The sequence below is a fragment of the Mustela putorius genome, unplaced genomic scaffold, assembly GCF_011764305.1.
Source record: "Mustela putorius furo isolate JIRA1106 unplaced genomic scaffold, ASM1176430v1.1 tig00000242_pilon_pilon_pilon, whole genome shotgun sequence".
In the NCBI taxonomy this organism is placed as follows: domain Eukaryota; kingdom Metazoa; phylum Chordata; class Mammalia; order Carnivora; family Mustelidae; genus Mustela; species Mustela putorius.
In genome coordinates this window covers 15,147,229-15,168,444 of record NW_025421325.1, presented here as the reverse complement: position 1 = coordinate 15,168,444, position 21,216 = coordinate 15,147,229, and the positions used below count along the sequence as shown (strand labels likewise).

General features: G+C 45.0%; 1 protein-coding gene across 7 annotated transcripts in view; it reads left to right on the top strand.

Annotated features, from left to right (window-relative positions):
- Window positions 1-21,016, top strand: part of ADRA1A (adrenoceptor alpha 1A) — a 127,928-nt gene extending 106,912 nt beyond the window's left edge. The window contains exons 2-4 of one of the 7 annotated variants that reach the window (XR_006606256.1): window positions 4,715-5,100; window positions 9,405-9,514; window positions 9,624-21,016. Coding sequence is in view for 5 of the 7 variants with exons in the window: in XM_004775085.3 (XP_004775142.1) it covers window positions 4,715-5,232 (518 nt within the window). In the remaining 2 variants the exon portion in view is untranslated. The other 6 variants (XM_004775087.3, XM_004775091.3, XM_004775089.3 and 3 more) reach the window with 6 other exon arrangements.
- The last annotated feature ends 200 nt before the right edge of the window (window positions 21,017-21,216 follow it).

Here is a 21,216-nt window from a genome sequence, read left to right as displayed (position 1 = left end):
CATTTGAAACCATCAGTTTCAATTTCCCTCAAAATCTAGAGGCCTCGACAGTGGAGGTGAGGGTTCTGAACCCCCAAGGGTAAAGGCGTGGATGGCCTTCAAGGATAGACTCATGTTGTTCCTGCCATGTCTGGCCAAGTTTTAGTTCACCAAGATGTTTTGGAGGGTCCCCCCCCCCAAAAAAAAAAAAAAAAAAAAAGCCAGAAATTCTGCAGCAGAACACGTGGTGGAAGGAAACTCAGTGAAGAGATGAGTCCCTAGGGGCTTGGGATTTTCCAAAGTCCAAGAATTTAACCAGACAGATTCACAGGCAAGGGATGACATGACCTGCAGGCTCAGGGGTTCAGAGAATTAAGCTGGGGGCTGTTTGCTCCTTTTGAAGCAGAGTCTGGGTGGGGAGCCGGAGGTGTGGGAGAGCACAGCTGGCCTATGGTGACAAAAGAAATAGCCTCTATGCTCCTGCGGTTCATTCGGAAGTGTGGCTCTCCCTATGAGCGTGATGGGAACAATGATCGGCATTTGATACCAGATAATGCAGCGAGGAAGAAAAGACAGTGAAGCACCATCACAGAGAAAACCAGAGGACTGAGCAGAAACTGGGCAGAGAAAGGGAAAGGGAAACACACACACGCACACGCACACACACACACACACACACACACACACAGAAAAAGAAGGAAGGCACTAGCAGGCAGAGAAATGAGGGCTACAGCTGTCAGGCAGAAAAAAAAGCCAGGCCACATTGTCGGGAAGTAGAGTCAGGGGTAGGCCACTCACTCAGCAGTAACTGGGAGGGGCCTCTGAGATGCCGACATCGTGCTGGGTTCTAGAGCTCTGCCAGCGAGCAACACGGAAGCCCGGCAGGCTCAGAGGGGGTTTACGGCCCAGTGACCGGCTCAGAGGCACCATCCTGGAACAGGTGGGTTCCACCTGGGCACTCCATGCCGGGGTTGGTAGAAAGCAGGAGGAAGCATGGTTCAGCAGCCCTCCCATCCTAAAAAGCATCATCGTCGTCAAGTACTGAGAAGAAATTGAGGCCGGGATAGAAATAGTGGGGCAGGTCGAGAAGACAGTGCCTGAGGGGGAAGGTTGGGACAGAGAAGGAGATGGAGGCATGAGGGAATCCTGCTGGGGACCAGACAGCAGCAACGCTTTCCCAAGCCAGATTCCACTCCATCTCTCCGACCTGGGGGAGGAAAATGAAAGACAAAAAAAGACATCGAAGGATATGAATTAGGAGGGAAATGGCCCATGCCGGCTTTCCTCGCCTTTTTGGAAAGTTCCTGAAAGACACACCATTGCGACTGCCTCTCTTATATCTGCCAGCAGCTGCTGAAAGGGACCCCCCCTCCCCCCAGGGAGGAAGAACATGCCAGAAGGAAAAATGGATCCCACGACCTGCCCCTAGGGATGGTCAGACTGGACATGGGCAGATTATGCTAGGTTTTGACACATGTAGGCGCTGTCACACCCTTAATGGGATAAATTAAAAGGGAGTCATTTTATGCGAAGGCCTGTGGTCCAGAAGTATCTCTCGATTAGTCTGAAAAGTCAACATCTAGAGATTTGCTTGGATTACCTGAGACAATATCCCTGGAACATTAAAGCTGGAGACCGTCTGACATTTCAATCTTGGTGTAAATTCATTTTAACCATCTCCCTGTCTCCCCCATACCCTAGCTGCAGGCAGGAGACGGTGTTTTGAGCACACAGACTGGGAAACCAGTATTCACCTCTTAAACTGTGGACACAGCAGGAAGGCCAGTATAGAGAAACCCTGGAGCCCGGCTCTGCATCAGCCAGACCTGAAATTTGAGGGGAAGGAAGAGATTTCTTGAGATTCATGAATGCAAAACTGGGCTCTGTGAGAACATTGAAATGTCCTTGAAAACATTGTGGGAAATTCCAGGGTTCCCAAATCACTTTCTTAGCACTTGCATTCAGAATTCATACTCATATGTTTTTTTTCTTTTTTATCACAATTCTTCAAATAAGAGAAATACACTCCCTTGCCTACCTGATTTACAGATCGGTGACATCCACAGATGAGGTGTGCCTGGCTCATATATCCTTGCTAAGCCCAGGCCAAGGCATGCCTTCATGAAGCAGGGTCCCTTAATTGTGTCACTGTCGCTATTAGAAAGAAATAGTGGACAATATATAGGCGTCATAATGTAAGATAATTTTTTTTCTAGAACTGACTATATTCACATGAAGCTACCAGTCACATTGGCATTGGCCACTTTCTCCACCTCTCAAGCAAAGTTTGAGAAAGCATCTTTCCACTTTCACTTTTGCCAGCTGTGTACTTCATCACTCCCCGCACACCACCTTCCTTCCCCGAGATTTGTTATTCCGGTATAGTTTGGTCCTTCCTGAGGAAACAGATCCTGAAGTCATGCTGGCCAGTTTCACATCCCGAGTCTACCAGTTATTAATTATCTGCCTGAGTGACCTGACCTGAGTAATTCAACCCCATGAAATCACAGTTTCTTCCTTCCTAAAATAGGAATATGGAGAAGAACCCCAAAATTCTCAATGTTACTAATGGTGATTAAATTGTATTTAAAACATTTACCACAAACCAGGCACTCAATACAAAGTCAATTCCATTAAAATTACAGGAAAACATTTAATGGTTTGGAGTTAAAAGAATTTCACTTTCTCACATAACAGCAATCATCTATATGTGTGTCCATATTTTAGAGGCAATAAATGCTCCCAGCCACCACTGTATCATTTTGTCTTATTTGCTTCTATAATATTTAAGTTCAGTCTCACTTGTATTTGGAGATCCCCTGCTGGGTTTCAGGGCAGTGTTCTCGAGAGTGGATCTTAAGCACCCCTCAACAGCTTGTCATGACTCTGATGGGTCTGTCGAGCAGAGAGAAAGAGATGTGAACTCAAGACCTTAGGTTGATGCAAAAGAAAAGAGGGGTCCAGAGACTAAAGAACACTGTGAGCTCTGTATGCCTTTACCCATCACCATGGCAGTAATTATCTCTCACCGTAACAATCAAGTTTGTGACAGCCTTTTCAGTCATTGTTTTTTCAGTTTGAAACCTCAGTAATGATAATTCCTAAAACTGCTCATGCTGTAAGTTTCCATTGTTTTGTCAGTTTAATCCTTTCTTTGATCATTTAATCTATGTTATATGTACGTTATTATAAAGTTAATGTAACTGCGACTTTCCTCTGCTTATCTGTTGACTGTAAGCACTGAGAATGTTCTAGAATAATTTTTTAAATTTTATTTAATTACTTATAGTACACATTCTAGATATTCATTGTAAACATTGCAATCTTCATGCACTGTAAGATGCATATTTTTTAAATTAACTTATTTATTTGGGAGAGAGAGTTGGTGGAGGGGGTAGGGCAGAGGAAGGGGGAGAGAATCCTCAAGCAGACTACCCACTGAGCATGGAGCTCAACTTGAAGCTCAGTCCCAGGACCCTGAGATCATGACCTGAACAGAAACTAAGAGTCGGCCACTTAATCAACTGAGCCACCCAGGTGCCCCCCCTTCTTTTTTTTTTTTTTTTTAAGTAAGCTTTTCACCCAAACTGGGCCTTGAGTTCATAACCTGAGATCAAGAGTCATATGCTCTATCTGCTGAGGCAGCTGGGCACCCCATGAATCATTTATTCTTGAAATGTCAGTCTCTTGCATAGATAATTGAGGATGCTGATATAAAAATACATGTTTGGGAGGGTGAAATACAATTACGTTCTATGTTGGTGGTACATATTTTTGAATTGAATATTGAAAAGCATTTCTTGGGGCACCTGGGTGGCTCTGTGAGTTAAAGCCTCTGCCTTCAGTTCAGGTCATGATCCCAGGGCCTGGGATCAAGCCCCGAATCGGGCTCTCTGCTCAGCAGGGAGCCTGCTTCCCCCTGTCTCTCTGCCTGCCTCTCTGCCTGCTTGTGATATATCTCTCTCTGTCAAATTAATAAATAAAATCTTTAAAAAATAAAAATAAAAAAATTACAATTCCCATGTGCGGGAGGGAAGAGATTCATAATAACTTAGGCTGTATCTATGTAACCCCACATCAAAGGACAACGAATTTTTAGGTAACCCCATTTTAATGTCACTTATTTAATGGATTCCAACTGGTTTCTATTTTTTTGTTTTGTTCAAGATTTTATTTTTATTTATTGATTTTAGAGAGAGAGAGAGACAAAGATAGCAACAGAGAGCATGAGTGAGAAGAGTGAGCACAATCCGGGAGGAGAGGAAGAAACAGGCTCCCTACCGAGCAGGGAACCCTATCTGGGGCTCTATCCCAAGACCCTGGGATCATGACCTGAGCCGAAGACAAATGCTTAACTGACTGAGCCACCCATGCAACCCCCCTAACTTGTTTTTAAATGCAGTCAAAACAACTCACATATGCACACTCAGCCTTCATTTTTTTATTATTTAAAGCTTCATCGCAGCAATCAAGTGATGTCGATGAGAACTGGTACAAACCTATCCAGTGGGTCTGGCTCCCATATTAGATATTGCACATGTGAACCAGGTGAGAAGGGCCTCGGAGGACAGTCCACACGGGCTATCCAGTAGATGTGAGAAACACAGATGCACTCGGAATCACATGAGACATCTGAGAGATGTAAAAATATGTGTGTCAGTTTGTTTGCTTGTTTTCCTAGCCAGTTGGCCTGTTGGCTCCCAAATAATATGTCCAACTCTCTGTTTTCTTCCAGGGTCTTTCTTCCCTGATTTCAAGCCCTCGGAAACCGTTTTTAAAATAGCATTTTGGCTCGGATACCTAAACAGCTGCATCAACCCCATTATATACCCGTGCTCCAGTCAGGAGTTTAAAAAGGCCTTCCAGAATGTCTTGAGAATCCAATGTCTCCGCCGAAAGCAGTCTTCGAAACACAACCTGGGCTATACACTGCACCCGCCCAGCCACGCCCTCGAGGGGCAACACAAGGACCTGGTTCGCATCCCAGTAGGATCTGGAGAGACCTTCTATAAGATCTCCAAGACGGATGGGGTCTGTGAATGGAAATTTTTCTCTTCGATGCCCCGTGAATCTGCCAGGATTACAGTGTCCAAAGACCAGTCAGCCTGCACCACAGCCCGGGTGAGAAGTAAAAGCTTTCTGCAGGTGTGCTGCTGTGCGGGGCCCTCCACCCACAGCGGTGGAGAGACCCACCAAGTTCCAACCATTAAGATCCACACCATCTCCCTCAGTGAAAATGGGGAGGAAGTCTAGAGGACAGGAAAGGTCAGAAAAGAGGAAGGGGTTGCGGGGGGGAGGGGATGATCTCAGGCACACACCCCACTTCCTACTTGGAAGTCCAGTTCACTCTTCTTGGATGAGGAAACAGGACCAGGAAACGGGGAACCAGCTGGGAATGGGGTGGGGGAAGAGACCAGACTCTGGGGCAGGGGATAGGGCTCAGGGAAGGAGGAGGATGTCACACGACCATCCAGCTTTAAATGACGATAAGCAGCATTTCCTTGAGGCTAGTGCTCTCGCGGTCATCCTCCGAGGCCGCTTTCCACGTCTGGCCCTCGAAACGAAAAACACCATGGGAAACAGAATGTCATACACAATCCAAAAGACTATAAATATAAGGTTATGATTTCATCATGAATATTTTGAGCACACACTCTAAGTTTGGAGCTATTTCTTGATGGAGTGAGGGGATTTTATTTTCAGGCTAAACTTAATGACAGCCATGGTGGATATTTATGAGGAGAGGGCCTGGAGAGGAAGAGCCTTAAGACGGTGGCCACTATCCAGGCACGTTATTTTTAGAGCACGTTTTAAACTCCACCATTTCTGACCATATCCAGTTTCTTCACTTGGGTGCAACTCGACAGTGAGATCTACCTTTTGCTGCAATTTCACTGGCTCCTGCTCCCGAGTCCCTAAAGAGGAGGGTGAAGGGTGCTCGTGAAGCCTCGGGACTAGCGGAGGCACATAGGTTATGCTTAGGTCTAGACGGTTGGGGAAAAAGATGGCTTTTCCTGATGGGAGATGCTAGAGGTGAAGGTCCGTGTTTTCAACTTTACTTCTACAGGAAAAAAAAAAAAAAAAAAAATCCTGTAAGCGGCTCCAAGATCAAATCGAGGAAGGCTTCTTGTGAAACATATTTAAAGATCAAGGGTATGGGGCGGGTGTTAATTTCATGCTAAGAGGCTGCAGACTTCCGGCACAGCCGCTTCGATGTGGCCTACAAAGGCTTTTCTTGGCAAATCGCTTACCTTTTCTAGAACACCGTTATGAAAATCCAGAGCTTTTCATGTTTTGGAAGGCGCATCTAGACTTCTGTTTTTCCTCCACGGCTTCGCTACTGCATGAGGAGTGAGGTTCAAGGTCCCGAATGCACAGGTAGCCAATGGCCGAACAAGCCTTAGGATCCGGGTGTATCCTTCCTGAACTCGGAAAGATACACCAGCTTAGCTTGGGAGGATACCGACTGGTCACCAGAAAACCATCTAAAGCCGGAATTTGCGAATAGTTTTCGACAGAAACCCATGTATTCTGGTGAAAGATCCAGGAGCCCGTTCACTTCATCTGTTCCCACTTTCTGTGGGAACTTGGGGAACGTGCTACTTTTGCTTTCTGTATACCAAATTCTGGTCAACCTTAAAATATAACTCCGTATATGACTAAAGAGAGGAGGATTATCTCTAAAAAATTAAAATATTTTTCATATTCTGCAATAAGAATTTAAAATAAGATTTGTGGTTTGGGCATAATTCCTGGCCAGAATCACTGGTCTAAACCTACTGACTGACCATTTCTCTAGCCTCTTCCCCCTGGTTTGAGTAATTTCCTGTAAGAATTTCAAAGTAGATCGCAGCCCCTATTTAGCCTTCACAGCCAAGGCTGGGGCCCATTATCTTGTCTTCTTCCCATGCAGAAAAATGAAAATTTCTTCAAGTGCTTCTTGAAGGCTAATATCTTTGCACACTGCTTTGGGGGTGGGAAGGGGGGGTTTGTTTGCATGTGAATGAGGCTGTTGTTGGTCCTGCTTGGCCATTGAATATTTTCCTTTTTCAGCCTTTTCTGGAGAATGTCTTCTCGCTGACCAGACAGGCGCTGTGACTTGTGCTTATAACTTTGATTCTGGCATTAGATATTGGCTGGGTTTTTGGACTCTTCTACTCTGTCTGCATGTCCCATAACAGCTCTACGAGATGTGGGTGTCCTATTATGGACGTAAGCATCAGGGAAGGACTCTCTTGTCTTCTGCCTTGAGAGGAGAGATAAGTTTCATTGTGGAGAAGAGTTTCTTTCAGGATCTGAATTTTAATAACCCCTTTTGTCAGGCTTCCCTTTACAGGAAGGGCATCCCCGTGAAAAGAATAGTAATAGTTTTGCTTCCATAGAATATGTCTCCCTTGAAACACATTCCCAGACAAATTTAAATTTTAGATTTTAGAAAGTTAAGGATTACCAAAGAGCTAGGATTGATGCCACTTCTAATCAAAACAAACAACTGAAAATCTTTTGGTCATCAGATAAAAGCCATGACAATTTTATTCATGTAAGACTGTCCGTAAATAATTATCTGCTATACTATTCACCAACCCCACTCCCTCCAGGGAGGCAAACTTTAACATTTATTTCCTTTCCCATAATGTGATATTAGGTACAAACACGCCAATTTTTACAAGAAATTGATAATATCACCCAAGACTTCGTCAAAGTGGGATAAACAATACTTGAGCTATTTTTTACTCATCCACAAAAATCTCTGTACCTTTGAGCATGCCAAAAACTCTCTAAAATTGTCACAGTTAAACAAATGATTGTCATATTTATACTCACATGTTTACTGCTTCTATTTGGAGTTTGAAGAATTTACCCAGAGCAACAGTGGTCCAAATGTTTTCTCTAATGTGTTATAAAAAGCAGTTGCTTTGAGACTGTTGAAACATTGCAAAAAAAAAAAAAAAAAAAAATCAACTTGACGTTGTGGGGTAGGCAAAACTTGTTTCTTCTGCAGTTCAAATTGCACGCATTCAGAGAGATCTTGAAGCGCTCTACTTAAACATTGCCCCAAGCTACTGCCAGGATTTCAGGAAAGCGTTTTGCTTGTCGCTTCTCTTTCACTTGACTTCACTCCTCTCTTGTCCAAAACCGTTCTGCCTGTCACCACTTGGTGTACACCAACACTCTCTAAAACATGAAGGCTTCAGACTCTCACTGCTTACCTGGGTTTGTCCAGCCATGGTGGACAAGTGATATTTGGTTAAATAAATCCATTCGGAAGGCTTTTGGTAGGGTTCTTCTGTGTGCATCGGCAGGGCATTTTTATATCCCATTAGCTCTAAGCCTCATAGCAATTACACATTTCTCTCTCAAAGGTAAAAATCTAATAGTTGGAGGACTCGCCCTAGGCCAGTGAGGAATCATGATTCAGTCCTGGATTTGCCTAATACTAAAGTCTACACATCTTTCCCAGTTCCTCTGCTTCCTAAATAGTGGGGGGGTGGGGAGGGGAGGATGTTCCCCAGTTTGAATTGGAGATGCTGAGGACAGGAAACCATACAACATTTTAACATTTTGTTTCTTGGGGATTTGCCATCCAGTCAACCTCCGTACATAAACGCTGCCTAACTCCAGCCCAACCAAATCCCCAAAACAGATGATGATCAGAAGGGTTTGGTGCCTGCACTTCTACGTTTCAGACTGCACCATTTTGTAGAGGACAATGATGTGGAAAGTTATTCATGCCTTGCAAGAAAGACAAATTCTATCAAACTGGGAGCAGATGGGCATACAAGAGAATGCAGAAGAGGCTGCACTGGACTAGAAATGCAAAATCCAGTTGTGGGTATGAAACACGTTGCATAGGATGTTGGGGTTACTGACTAACCAGTTAATTGGTGCACTTTCAGGAAGTATATCCCTTTTTAAAACAAAGAAGAATACAACATCACTCTCCCCTATACTCCAACACTATTTTTTTTTTTAATTTGAGTTAGAAAGAGAGAGAGAAAGAAAGAATTATAGACATTTCACCAGGAATTACACCGAACCTAGAGAGCATGTCAGACATGTGAATTTCATGTGCATTCCCATAGAGGATTGGTTCACAAAATTGATCCCCGGGTAGCCAGAGATGTAGGCAATCTGTGGAAATGAAGAACCAGTTGGCAACTGTGACTGTGGATTAGCTAGTAGCCTCTCGTTCTTGGATTTCTTTTTTGCAAATGAGAGCTTTATGCCCTGAGTATCTCGGATTGCCTCAGCCCCTCAAAGTCATATAGACCTTCTGGCTCCATGGGTCCCATGGTCAAGGCCTGGGAGAGAGAAGGTTTTAGGAACTCATTGCTCGGGCAGGTAATATTTCATTCTTTAATCACAGCTACTCAATCAGAGCTTGACAAACATTCTCATTTGCTTCTGGGGTTGGTTCTGCACAGGTCCTCTTGCCAAAAGGGATGCTGCCTCTGCGTATGAGTACTTGTTGACTTAATTAAGGAAAGAGCTCTGCTCGTCAGCAAAGGGAGAAGGGAGCTCAAGCCCGTGGAAGGTAAAATCCGCAAGCAAAAATAGGGTGACCAAAAAGAAGGCAATGGTGGCCAGTAGGAAGGCATCAGAGGTGTGCTCACTGTTACTCTGATTTCTTTTTATACTACTAGGACTTTTAACCCTGAAACCACCTGCACACGGCTCCGGTCCAGCCTGGTTGGAACACTGTTGACACCTGCTCCTTGTCTACACACTATGCTGGGGAGCAGGGCTGAACCCAGGCTGCTGTGGGGTCCACCGTCTTCAAAAAGCAATGACAGCGTGGCCTCCTGGGCCTCCAAAGTCCCCACAGGATGAGTGAGTGGAAATGACTTTGGGGGCGGGCTGACAAAATCAGACTAGGATCTCGACAGAGGACACCGGGCCCCTTGCCACTATTCCCATCAGCATGGCCTCCCTCATGCCCCTCATTCTAGACCCAGATGACAGTGGAGCTCATCTGCTCTGTGCAAGAAAATATCATTTCTTCCGTGCTACCCCAAAATGGATTCCTGAGTCTCCCACCTAAAAGGAAGGTTATGGCAGTTTATGGAAGTTGGCAGGGGGCGGTGTTGAGGAGGAAGGGGAAAGCTTACCCTGGATGGCGCTCAAAGCAGGATGCGTGGTTTCCTAGCACTGGGCTGCCTCTGATAAGCAAGGAACTGCGTGAAGCCGCTCACTTCTTCATTTCCAAACGCAAAATGATTGTCTTTCCTTTTCGTGGGGCCCAGGAGTCATTACAGCACTGTCCTCTGTATTACAGGCAACAGAGCACCTTAGAAGCTGGAAATGATTAGAACTAAACTATGAAAAATACAGACTTAATTAGGGGAGAAAAAATTCCAAGAGCAAATTCTTACTGTATTTGTAGGAAAAAAATAAGGCGCCAACCTATTAAGAAGCCCAAGTACAGAAAGTACCTTCAGATGCAGTAGAAAGGAAGCTAAGACAGGATGTCCCAACATGAGCTTAGCACATCCTCCCATTTACAGAACACTTTGTACTTGCCCAAGTAATTTCGCCTAACTCAAGCCGTCCCTGTGAGGGACAAAGCTAAGGAAGGGTGTGCCATCAATTCTTAACATCTGAAGAAACCAGGGGATGTAGAGACTTAAGGAGGATGCTTCAGATAGCCCCAAATCCAGCCTCTGACTCTGTTTTACGTGACACCCACGGTACCCCCAAGGTCCACTGTTTCTTAAGACCATGAATTTCATATGTCACTCACTCATCTCTGATCCCTATTTTCAGCTCCATTGGCACCTTCTCTCATATTATATCCCTGCCCGCGTTGGGCAATGTAAGATTGTTCGGAGTGCATATTTGCCTGTGCTTTTGTCATTGGCTAAAGGACTAACAGATGTCATTCTGTTCTTTCTCCCTAGTTAGGCAGCACCAGAGCTAAAGAAGTAAGCAGGGCCGCAGGCGCTTGGCTTGGTCAACAGGGTGGCAAGACAGGCAAAGCCAGAAGTGGTAAACACCTTAAGGACCTTGGGATTGCAAAGGTTGCAAAGGGAGTTTGGGAGGTTTCCTCTTCCAGTGAGCCCCTTCATCACTGTCAGCAAGCTGCTCGCTTCCTCTCCTTCACCAGGCACTGCATTCGGCACCAAAAAATGCTAAGAGGCACAGACAGTCCCCAGCTTGGGAGCTGGGTGGGTTCCAAGTCAAGAACACATTTTTCCAAGAAGCATTGTTACAGAAAGGGGAGGGGAAGGGTGCTCCCAAAACAAGTAAAAAAAAAAAAAATAATAAAGATCTATTTAATGTACACCTGGGGTTGGCAAACTTTTTCTGTAAATGGCTAGAGAGTAAATATTTGAGGCATTGTGGGCCATATGCTCTCTGTCACACATTCTTTTTTGTTGGTTTTATTTTTTGCATTTTTTTGGACAACCCTCTAAAAATGTAGAATCCATTCTTAGTTCACAGGCCATAGCAAAAAACAAAAACAAAAACGCAAACAGCCCATGGGCCTTAATTCACCATCCTTGATCTAGGCCATCTCAAGCTTACAGTATAAGAGTAATAACTGCTAAGCAGTGGATTTTGGTGTTCAACTTAAAAGCATCTTTTTTAAAATATGCCATTGTCACATCTCTACTTGACCACATTAATATTTCCAAGCTGTTTGATTTGTTAGATGAAGAGACAAGTTCGTACCTGGGGCGGGGTTGGGGGGCTGCTCCATATAACCCACTCACCCAAAAGACATACTCTAGTACCTCATTGTAACTTTCTACCCAAGCATTGGGACAAACAGGGAGCACACACCACCCCTTACCACTGCTAGGTTCTGTAGAACAGGCAGGCTGCAGAAGCCCACCGGTGGTGTGGGGGTAGGACCTTTCATCTTTTCACCCTACTAAAAATCTCCCAGCACAATCCAGCTGACGCCATGAGTCGCAACAACCGGTGGGTGACATTTGGCCACAGCTGATCTGACATCTCTGCCAGAGCACTGGATCCTGTTAAAATGGGTCCCCAGAGGCTTTGGGGGTCACACTTGGCTCCTTGGGAAGGCCTTCTGACCACAGCACCCTGCACCAGGACCTCTGAGGGTCCGCCCTGGGGATCACCAAGAAGCGGGGTACAGAAAAGGGTGCTGGAGGGGAGGGACATCTTCCAAAGACATGTAATAGCTTCTAGCAGGACTTCTCTTCCCTCTCTTCCTCATCCTTTCCCTTCTTTCCCTGGTTTTCATTTTTAAGTCTGAAATCACCTAACTAGATTCTAAATGGTGTTCCCATAGGGAAACATTCAGTCCTCCCCTGCAACAATGAAGCCATGTTTCCCGAAGCTAGCACGTTATTGGAGAGAAACTTCCTTCCCCGTCCCCATCCCCTATCCAGTCCTGATGGGCAGTGAGGGGAAGGCACACACTGTCGGTTGGAAACAAGGGGTGCTGTTCTGGTGACCTTGGCCAACGTCCACCGTGTTGAGAGATGAGACTCTACAGCAGGGCCAGGGGTGAGGGAATGGGAATGGATGCGGAACTGATGAGGAAGGACCCAGAACTATCGATAATAATATCAGGAATATATCTAGTAATGGAATAATATCAAAAATATCAGTACTAACAGCAATACCTACGTTGGGCACAGAAAGGAAGGCCTGGGATGACCCTGTGTGGCAGCTTCTCTTCCCCGTCCCCTTCCATCTTGACCTTATTCTTCTTTCCAGTTTTCTTTTCTTATCCCAGGCTTCCTCTCCATGAATCTACCCTCTATTTTTTTCAAACTGACAAGCAATGAATGAGGGGGTAGTTACCCTTGCCCCAGGGGGCGCCAGGTCCCATGGATACAGTGCTCTGTGCGTCACCCAGGTGACAAGGAGGGCTTCCCTCAGCATCTCTGTCCCCTCCTCGGGTCAGGCCTGACACTGCAAGTTGGAGTCCCTGAGGCCCCGGGGAGCCACAGGCAGGAGAGACCCCTCCACAAGGACTGGTACCTGGGCCCCCACGGCTGTCTTTCTGGGCTTCTACTACGACTAGTTCCACGTGAAGGGAACAAACACAGTGTGGTGATGGTCAGGCATGATTTCCGGTTATTTCTATCCCCACCCACAGGTGAGCACCTCTTTGACCAGCACCTCCCTCTCACTTGGACATGTCAGAAGTCTCTCGCCCTACAATGTCACCTTCTCTTTCTCCCCCACGTCATTGGTCTCTTGCCTCCGTGTGCCTTCACCTTTCACTCTCCCACTTAGCCCTTAGGGCCATGGTGAATCCCAAAGCAAACTTGGTTTCCTGTTAGCATTAAGCAAGATAAACAATTAAGCAACAGTCGCTCCCTCAGAAGGCACACTGAACAAAACTCAACAGATCCCAACAGGGTGAAAAGTGCTCCTTACCGGCTGTTCCCAATGCCTGTCTCCATCCCCACCAGCTCCTCTGTCCTAGGAACTTATTCACGGACTCTCTCTATTCTCTCAACGTAACTTTGTGCCAGGAACCTCTCTCCCCTTTGCAGAGGGTCCTCTCCTACCCAGAGTGCTCCCACTTTTGCTCACACAGCTCCTCCTGGGGTAGTCTATCCCAGCAGTCACAGCAGAAAACCCCAGTCTAGGGGCTTCGGTATAGACATTTACTCTTTTGCAGTGTTCGAAGCTGGATGTCTGAGATCAAGGGTCTCCAGGCTTGTTTCCTCAGAGACCTCTTTCTCTCCATGGCCTGTAGCTGGCTGCCTCCCCCCAGGGTCTGCCCATCAGTGTGTCTGTGTCCTCATCTCCTCTTCTCTAAGGACACAGCCTGATTGGATCGGGGCCCATCCCAAAGACCTCATTTAACCTTAACCTCCTCTTTGAAGAATGTTTCTCTAAACACAGTCTCATTCTGAAGTCCTGGGGGTTAGGACTTCAACATATGAAATTGGGGGTGGGGGGCAGGGTGGGGGACAATTTAACCCATACAATTTTCTCCCCACTCTCTCCTTTCTGTCTGCAAAATCTTATCCACAATTCTTTCCCCAAATCAAATGTTCAAATTGAGCCCTTTCCGACCATCCTCTCTGAGTTCCTACGGCAATTATCTCTAAATTGTGTTTGACAATTAATTGTGCACTCTGTTTTTCATCTGTCCCTGCTTTTTAAAAAATCTATAGTTTTTTCAACTTAAAACATACTTTACACTTCGCCTCTATAAATTCTGTCTTTCAACCAGATTAAAACTCTGTCACGTCACTTTGTATGCCCAGAGCAGTACTCATCCCCTGGGGGATCCTATCTAAAGAGCAGGGCCCCTCCTGAGCAAGCAGCGAAGGGTCAAAGAGGGACAAGGGACCAGAGCCAAGAACTAGTGCTCAGGCAGAGACTGAGAGACCAGGTCGACAGGGCCTTGGAAATACCAGATGACCCACCAGAAAGGCTTGGGTGATACGGCTTCTGAACAGTGACAATGAGATTCTAACCAGGGGTGCAGAGCACAGCAGTAGGGAATCCCGAGTTAACTGCCACCTTAAAACAGGGCAGGCACCGAATCCCCAGGAGACCTGTGCACCCGGAAAAACAGATCACCATCTGTGAGTGGGCCAGACCCTAGACCCTGCGAGCCAGGTGAGACACAGTAAGGTGGGGTGAAGAACCAACAACAGAATCCAGTCCCAGGAAATGGTTCACTGAGGAGCACACTGTAGGCTGTGATCCCCACTAGGCCCCAATCCTGGCGATGGGGGAGTTAACGCTGTTTCAGGGATGTCCGCCCCACATCAGGAGCAGCATGGGAAATGGGTGCCAACGAGCCTTCAGCGTGCCTTCCCTTCACCCTATCTCATAGCTCAGGAAGAATAGACGAAAGAAAGTGACACTGACTTGCTTGGATATGAGGATATAGACAGCCATTCCCTGATAAAAGGCGTTCTAATTCTGACCTTCGGAAGACCGCTATTTCTGCCCCAGCCCTCAGGGACTCTAGTGTCTGGTCTTAGCTGCCCCCTGCTCCTGCCTCTCGGTGGCTACTGCCCATTCTCTGTGATTTTAGAGTGTCTTGGCCTGGTCACCTTGCTTCTCTTGAGAAATTCAGCCCCATTTCTGCTTCATCAACCCCACCTAAGCCTTTTACTGTAGACAAATTGATTGCTGGCAGGGTACTGCCATGACGGTCATGGAGTGATGTCTTCTGCCTGGTTCCTGCTGAGAAGCAAAGAGCATTTATCCTCATTTGGAAGGACCGGGACTGCTCTCACTGCATAACCACGGCTGTCGTGCTTTCTGGGCAAGGCACAGTGCCACTTTGGTTTCCCATGCCTCCCTGGGGCACTGCTCAAGTTGGAAGTGTTTCTTGCCGCACAATCTCCATCACAATGGAACGGGCTTGTTGGCTAAGAGTTTGTACTTCATCCGGTTCCATCCCGTCTAGAAATCACAGGAGGAAAAATCACATGAAAAGCCAGAGCCTACCAAAGTAGTGAGTGTATTTAAACGAAAACCATCCAAAACCAGGTTTGACTGAGGACAGCAATGGCTTATTGATATATTCACTGAAAAACAAACAAACAAACAACAACAAAAAAAACTTGTCTTTCTTCCACAGTCTGGTCCCCATTCCTTTTGCTAAACCCAGCCTTATCTTCATAATAAAAAGGTTTCAGCTCTGCAGCTTGGCTAATTGAAGTCTCAAGGGTTGGAAAGCCTTTGGCTCATTAATCAAAAGACAAGGGAGCATCAGGATGAATGCTCTCTGTCCAGGGCTCCTCCCTCACCAGCCCCTGTCTCCTGGCAGTGGTGACAGTCCTCCTAAAGGGCAGGGGAAGAGGGAGCATTGATGAATCGGTAGGCGAATGAGCAGCTTTAATCAAAAATAAGGATGCCCACATGCCATCTGACAAGAAGGCTATTAAAAAAAGTAAGGGGATGAAATCTTTTTAAGAGTAAAACAAGCATTGCAAATGTTGAAATAACAATTAGTTGTTAGTGTTCTACATATTTTTTAAGGGAGTTAAACATCGACTAGGGACTAATTGGATTAAAAAAATGGGGTCCCAGGTGTGCTTACGTCCCAATCTCCAGAAGCTCACCTCACCCTCTGCCTTCCTACTCCAGAACTTTATGCAAGACCCTAATACCTAAACTTCAGCACACGGTCACCGACATTCTGCAACAGAAATTTTACTTCAGCTTTTAAAGCCTGAATCCAAACACATGCTTTCTTCATCAGATGTGGAGAGAAAAAAATAGCTCCTTTTGTCTCTGGGGTATAACAAGTCACAGGCAGCCCACTTTCCAGTAATACCATACCTATTTAACCCGCTACTGCAGACAATGAAATGAGCACTGCAATGAGGAGCACAGAGATCAAGTTTCAGTAGGAGAGATTACATTTAGAGCATTTACTATGTGCCAAGTCCTTTGCACATTTGGATATGGTAAAATGTAAGATTATTTTTAATGAATTGAGAGAGAGAGAGCACGTGACCGGGGGAGGGACAGAAGAACAGGGATTCCATGCTGAGCTTGGAGCCTGATTCGGGGCTTGATCTCACGACCCCAAGATTGTGACCTGAGCCGAAACCCAGAATTGGATGTCTAACCAGCTGAGCTAACCAGGTGCCCCTAACATGTAAGACTCTATAGTCACATTTTGAAAGAAACGTTTTCACAGAGAACAAATACAGTGATATGGGTGTGAGAAGAATAGAGTCAAGTCTGTAGGAAGTGAGGAAAGACACAATGACTGGAAGGAATTGAGTCTTCCGGTACCTCTCCCTGTAGTTAGTTCACCTGTGCTGACCACCCACCTGGCCTAACTTACCACTTACCTTACTATGTCTAACTTACCACGTCTATCCAGAACCAGTCATCAGAGGAGAACTACAGGGCTCTTGTCAGTAGGGTTAGGGGAAGAGCCATGGCTTGGAAGCCAGAAGACCAGGGCTTAATTTCAGGCCCCTTCTCCTTACCTAACGAAGTGATCCTGGACAAGTCATTTGACCTCTCTTGACGGCATTTTCCTCACCTGTGAAACGGGATAAGCAAATGCAGTGGTGCAATAAAAATGCCTAATGAGGGCTGATACAATGTCTGGGAACAGAGGAGGCCCCCAATAAATGCTAGCACTCTTTCCCTGTCTTCATTCCCCTCCCAAATGCTATATAAATTCAACTTTATTATAAATTACATCATCTTTAAAGTATCTTAAAGTGCCGAGAACTCTACATGCTGGAAAAGATGGAATGTCCTTCACTTTTTCCTTTCCATCCCAGTTGATCTGTTTCCAGAAATTGGTTGTCACCAGTTCAAGACACTACTAACGCTTTCATGAGAAAATGGCAAAAGCTGTGGTACCATTGCTTCTATCAATTCTAAAAGTGCAGGCACCGAATTCCAAGTTTCCATTATCCACACCCCAACCCCTTGCCACCTACCACAACTATGTTATTTTGGAGGAGGGGGGTTGGAAATACCGTCACCAGAGCATTTTGCTTTAATGCCTAAAAATCGACTCAATGAACCACTTTGGAGCTATTCACCAAGTTCTCACATTATAGACAGCCCAGAATAAGAATACCCCACCAGGTGCTGGTGGTTGCAATCTCTCTCAAATTAACAACTTACTTGGCAATAGGGTGTATTTTTTAATGATGGTTGTTCTATGAAAGACACTCTATAGCATGCAATCATTTTATAAAAGATGTGTGTGTATTTATGTAAATGATGCTATGAGAAAGAGAAGTAATTTTGGCCACTGGAAGATGGTATAATGTTTGAAGCAAAGTTTGAGTTTTAAACTGTCTAAATAAATAGGCCACCACCCGGCCTGGGTGACTCTCAGTAGTAGTTACCAGACAAAACAGCAAATCCCCAGTCATGACCCACAGGCAGTCTTGTCAGAATTGAAATCCACACTGTGGAAATCCCAACTCAGTGTCCACTCTAATTTCAAGTGGCCAGTGAGAGCCTTGGAGTTTCTGTAGACCCCCTTGAATGATCTTCTGGGCTAGTGGCATCACAGGAAAATCCATCCTGCAAGCTCTACTCACAATGACTCAGTCTGTGGAGGAGAAGGCAGTCATGTTGAGAGGCTGTGTTTGACAGGGACCTGCCAAATGGTCTCCTGTGACTTGGAATCTCAAACTCGTTTTAAACGGAGGGGGCAGTCACTTTCAGGGATGAAGTTCTTGGCCTAAATCTACTTTGTGTAAACACCGTCTATGGCTACTTCCGTCTTCTGGGTTTTTGAGAAGCTGAGTTGTGTCAACCTGGTAGTGTTGGTCCAAAATTAAAAAGAAGGGTTTTTTTCATTCTTTTCCTGCTAGGGGAAGGAACACTGAGAACTTCACCTCATAGGGAGCAGAATGGGACTAGAGTGGCCAACAGGGAAAGAAACAGGAGCCTCAGTGTACAAAGAACCAGGTCAACCAAAGTATGAACTTGTGAAAATGCATGCATTGGGTTTGTAGTAAGAATTCTTACTCTACAGAAGGGCACAATTTTAGTCATGTTGACACATGATGCATAGTATATTAAAAAGTATTAATGTAATCCATTAAAAGTGAATGTGCTTTATTTTTTTCTCAAGGCGACATACACTCATTACATGAAACCAGCTTCATGTCCGTGATGCTATCCTCATGGCCCAGTGAAGGGGGTGTCCAGTCCAGGCCCCTTTCCTGCTACCCAGGCACCAAATTCCAAGTTTGCTGAATTCCAAGGTGCCTGTGTTTTGAATCCACCTCAGAAACCTGTAAGTCTTAGCTGCCACATAGATTTACCTCTTTGTCAAATATTCATCTAAGATACAAGTCTAACATATCACTCTTATCAAGCCTGAGAAAATAGTGACTTAAGGAGTGGCTGTGGATGTAAAAACAAGACAGAAAACAGGTTTGGGGGACAAAGAGTACAATTTTTTGAGAATCAGTTTAGTATAGCTTCCCCTATTGCATTCTTAAACATTAAACACTAAAGTTCCCTTCGTGTTCCTCGAATTCTACACCTCCTTAAAAGTAGATGAAGCCATGCTTCAAAACCAAATCTCCTTTTTCCAAGGGAAGCTGTCATTGTGCACAGTGGTTCTTTTCCTCATCCATTCGTTCTGTAATATTCAGTGAGGGCTCCAGGTTCAGCTCCAAACAGTAGTGGAAATAAAGGTGGACACATGGTCCTCACCTTCAAGGTGCCTGTGGACCATGGGAAGGACAGGAAAGTCAATGATTATAACAGAACACAGTAAATTTCCGTGGCACAAGAATTCACACAGGGCCAAGGGAGTTTAGCCCAAGGCACCCAAGCCACCCCTGGAGCTGGGCTTTTCAGAAAGGGTGACCTCTGGTTTGGATTCTGGAGGACAACATGGACTGGGAAACAGAGGGAGTTCTTCCAAGTAAGTAAGGAATAAACCAGTGCAGGCCCAGAGTGAGACTCAGGCATGTCTGACAGGGGACATGGAAAGCAGCCTCCCATTTCGTGGTGCCCAGCTGGCTCTTCAAACCCCATCCCTCAAGTCCCATGCAGGAAAACCATGCATGATTTTCTTCCTACATTGTTTAAGCCAGGTATGAACCAAGGAAGAGCCAGGAAATAATGAACGTGGGGCTTTCCTGGTAGAGCTCCCATGTTTGGCCTGGCTGAACATTGAAAGGCCTTGGTTTCTCAGTTGTCTGATTCTCTTTTTCCTCAAGGCTTAACACACAGCATTACAGTGAGATGGCCAAACAGGAAAAAAAAAAAAAATCTATTGCTCATTATGCAAATAAACATTTGATGACCATGAAGTGGCTAATCTTTACAAATAATTAAATGCTTTGAAAGTCTTTGAGAGCAAGTCTTACATGATGCAATTCAGTATTTTGAAAAATTGAGAGAGTGTTTTTAGCACAAAAACGTCACATAATATTAAAAGAAAGAGTTTTCCCTAACCCTCAAAAAATGCAGAAAATAAATGGATCGCTACAGCCCCAGGAGGCTGACTTTCACATCACCCATCATTGGAGGGTCGGCATCAGGACACCGCTATATAGTAGCGAAGGGTACCCAGTAGATTTTTCTGTGATAGATCCACAATGCAGGGGAGGTGGTGGGAGCAACTGAAACAAAATGAAGACCTTGAAGCTGCACTTCTCCAATCAGCTACCAATTGGAAGGACTTGACTTGCTGAGTGGGGCTACGGAAAATAATTCTGGAATTTCATTTTGCCTGTGAAATTAAAACTGTATTTTAGCAAATAAAGCCGATGCCATTTAAATATGAACCCTGTGACATTTCCTGGCTTACTGCAGCTTTGCTGCTTGTCTACTCATTAGATCTGTTCAAATACAAATATGGCATTTCCACTTTGCCAGACTGGCTGATTTTAGCTGCTGTGATTTTCCTGTAACCCTTACAACTCTCCCAGTGAATAAGGTCCCCGCAGGGACATTTTCTAACTCTGCAGTGTTTGCAGACCACGCCACCTTCTCCAGGTTTTTAGTATTTGGTTGATTGAGTTGCTGTCACGAACTTGCCCTTCATGTAACAAACAAAATCCGTCTGAACCTTGCTGAGAGTTTGGTATGTGTCCTATGCTGTAAGAGAGAGACTTCTCTCCTAAGTCAGATAAAGATGTTCATGCTTGTGAGTCGTTATTCCAGAACTTGCTGCAGCATTTTGTACTGACGCATATATATGACACCCAGGTTGATTGCAGTGGCTTCTGACGCATCTAATTCCTTTTAAATGGATTCAGTATCTTTGGAATGCGCTGTTTAAGTGTTTCTGAATTTTCTACATGCCATTTTTACAGGTCCATTTGTTTTATGATGTGATACGGTGAACGATCACATTGGTTTTTGTTTTTTTGTTTTTGTTTTTGTTTTTTTTGAAGAAAACAGATGTACATATTCCTAAGCAGATGAGTAAATAAAGTGAAAAAATATGCTTTATGGATCATACAGCCCACCGTTCAAAAGAAATTTATTTTATTTGTTCATAAAGTAACTGTTCAGGTTATAAGCATTTATATTGTCCTTCTAAATATGGATGCCATAATATTTAAGTGTTATTGAATATTGATGTATGTTCCCTAATAAAATATTTTAAACCTCTTTCTTTCAACACACCATGTCCTGGCTCTTCAATCATAGTGGATCATTACCATGTCGGTGAGAAGTGGAAAGGGTAGCTCAGAGAGGGAGAGCTGGGTTTTGACCAGCTAAGGAGCGTAGATGTAAAATATGCTGGTTGGCAGCATTTGAGGCACCAGTAAGAGCCAAAATACACCCACATCATCCGGTTTAGAGGGAGGGAAATGTGGT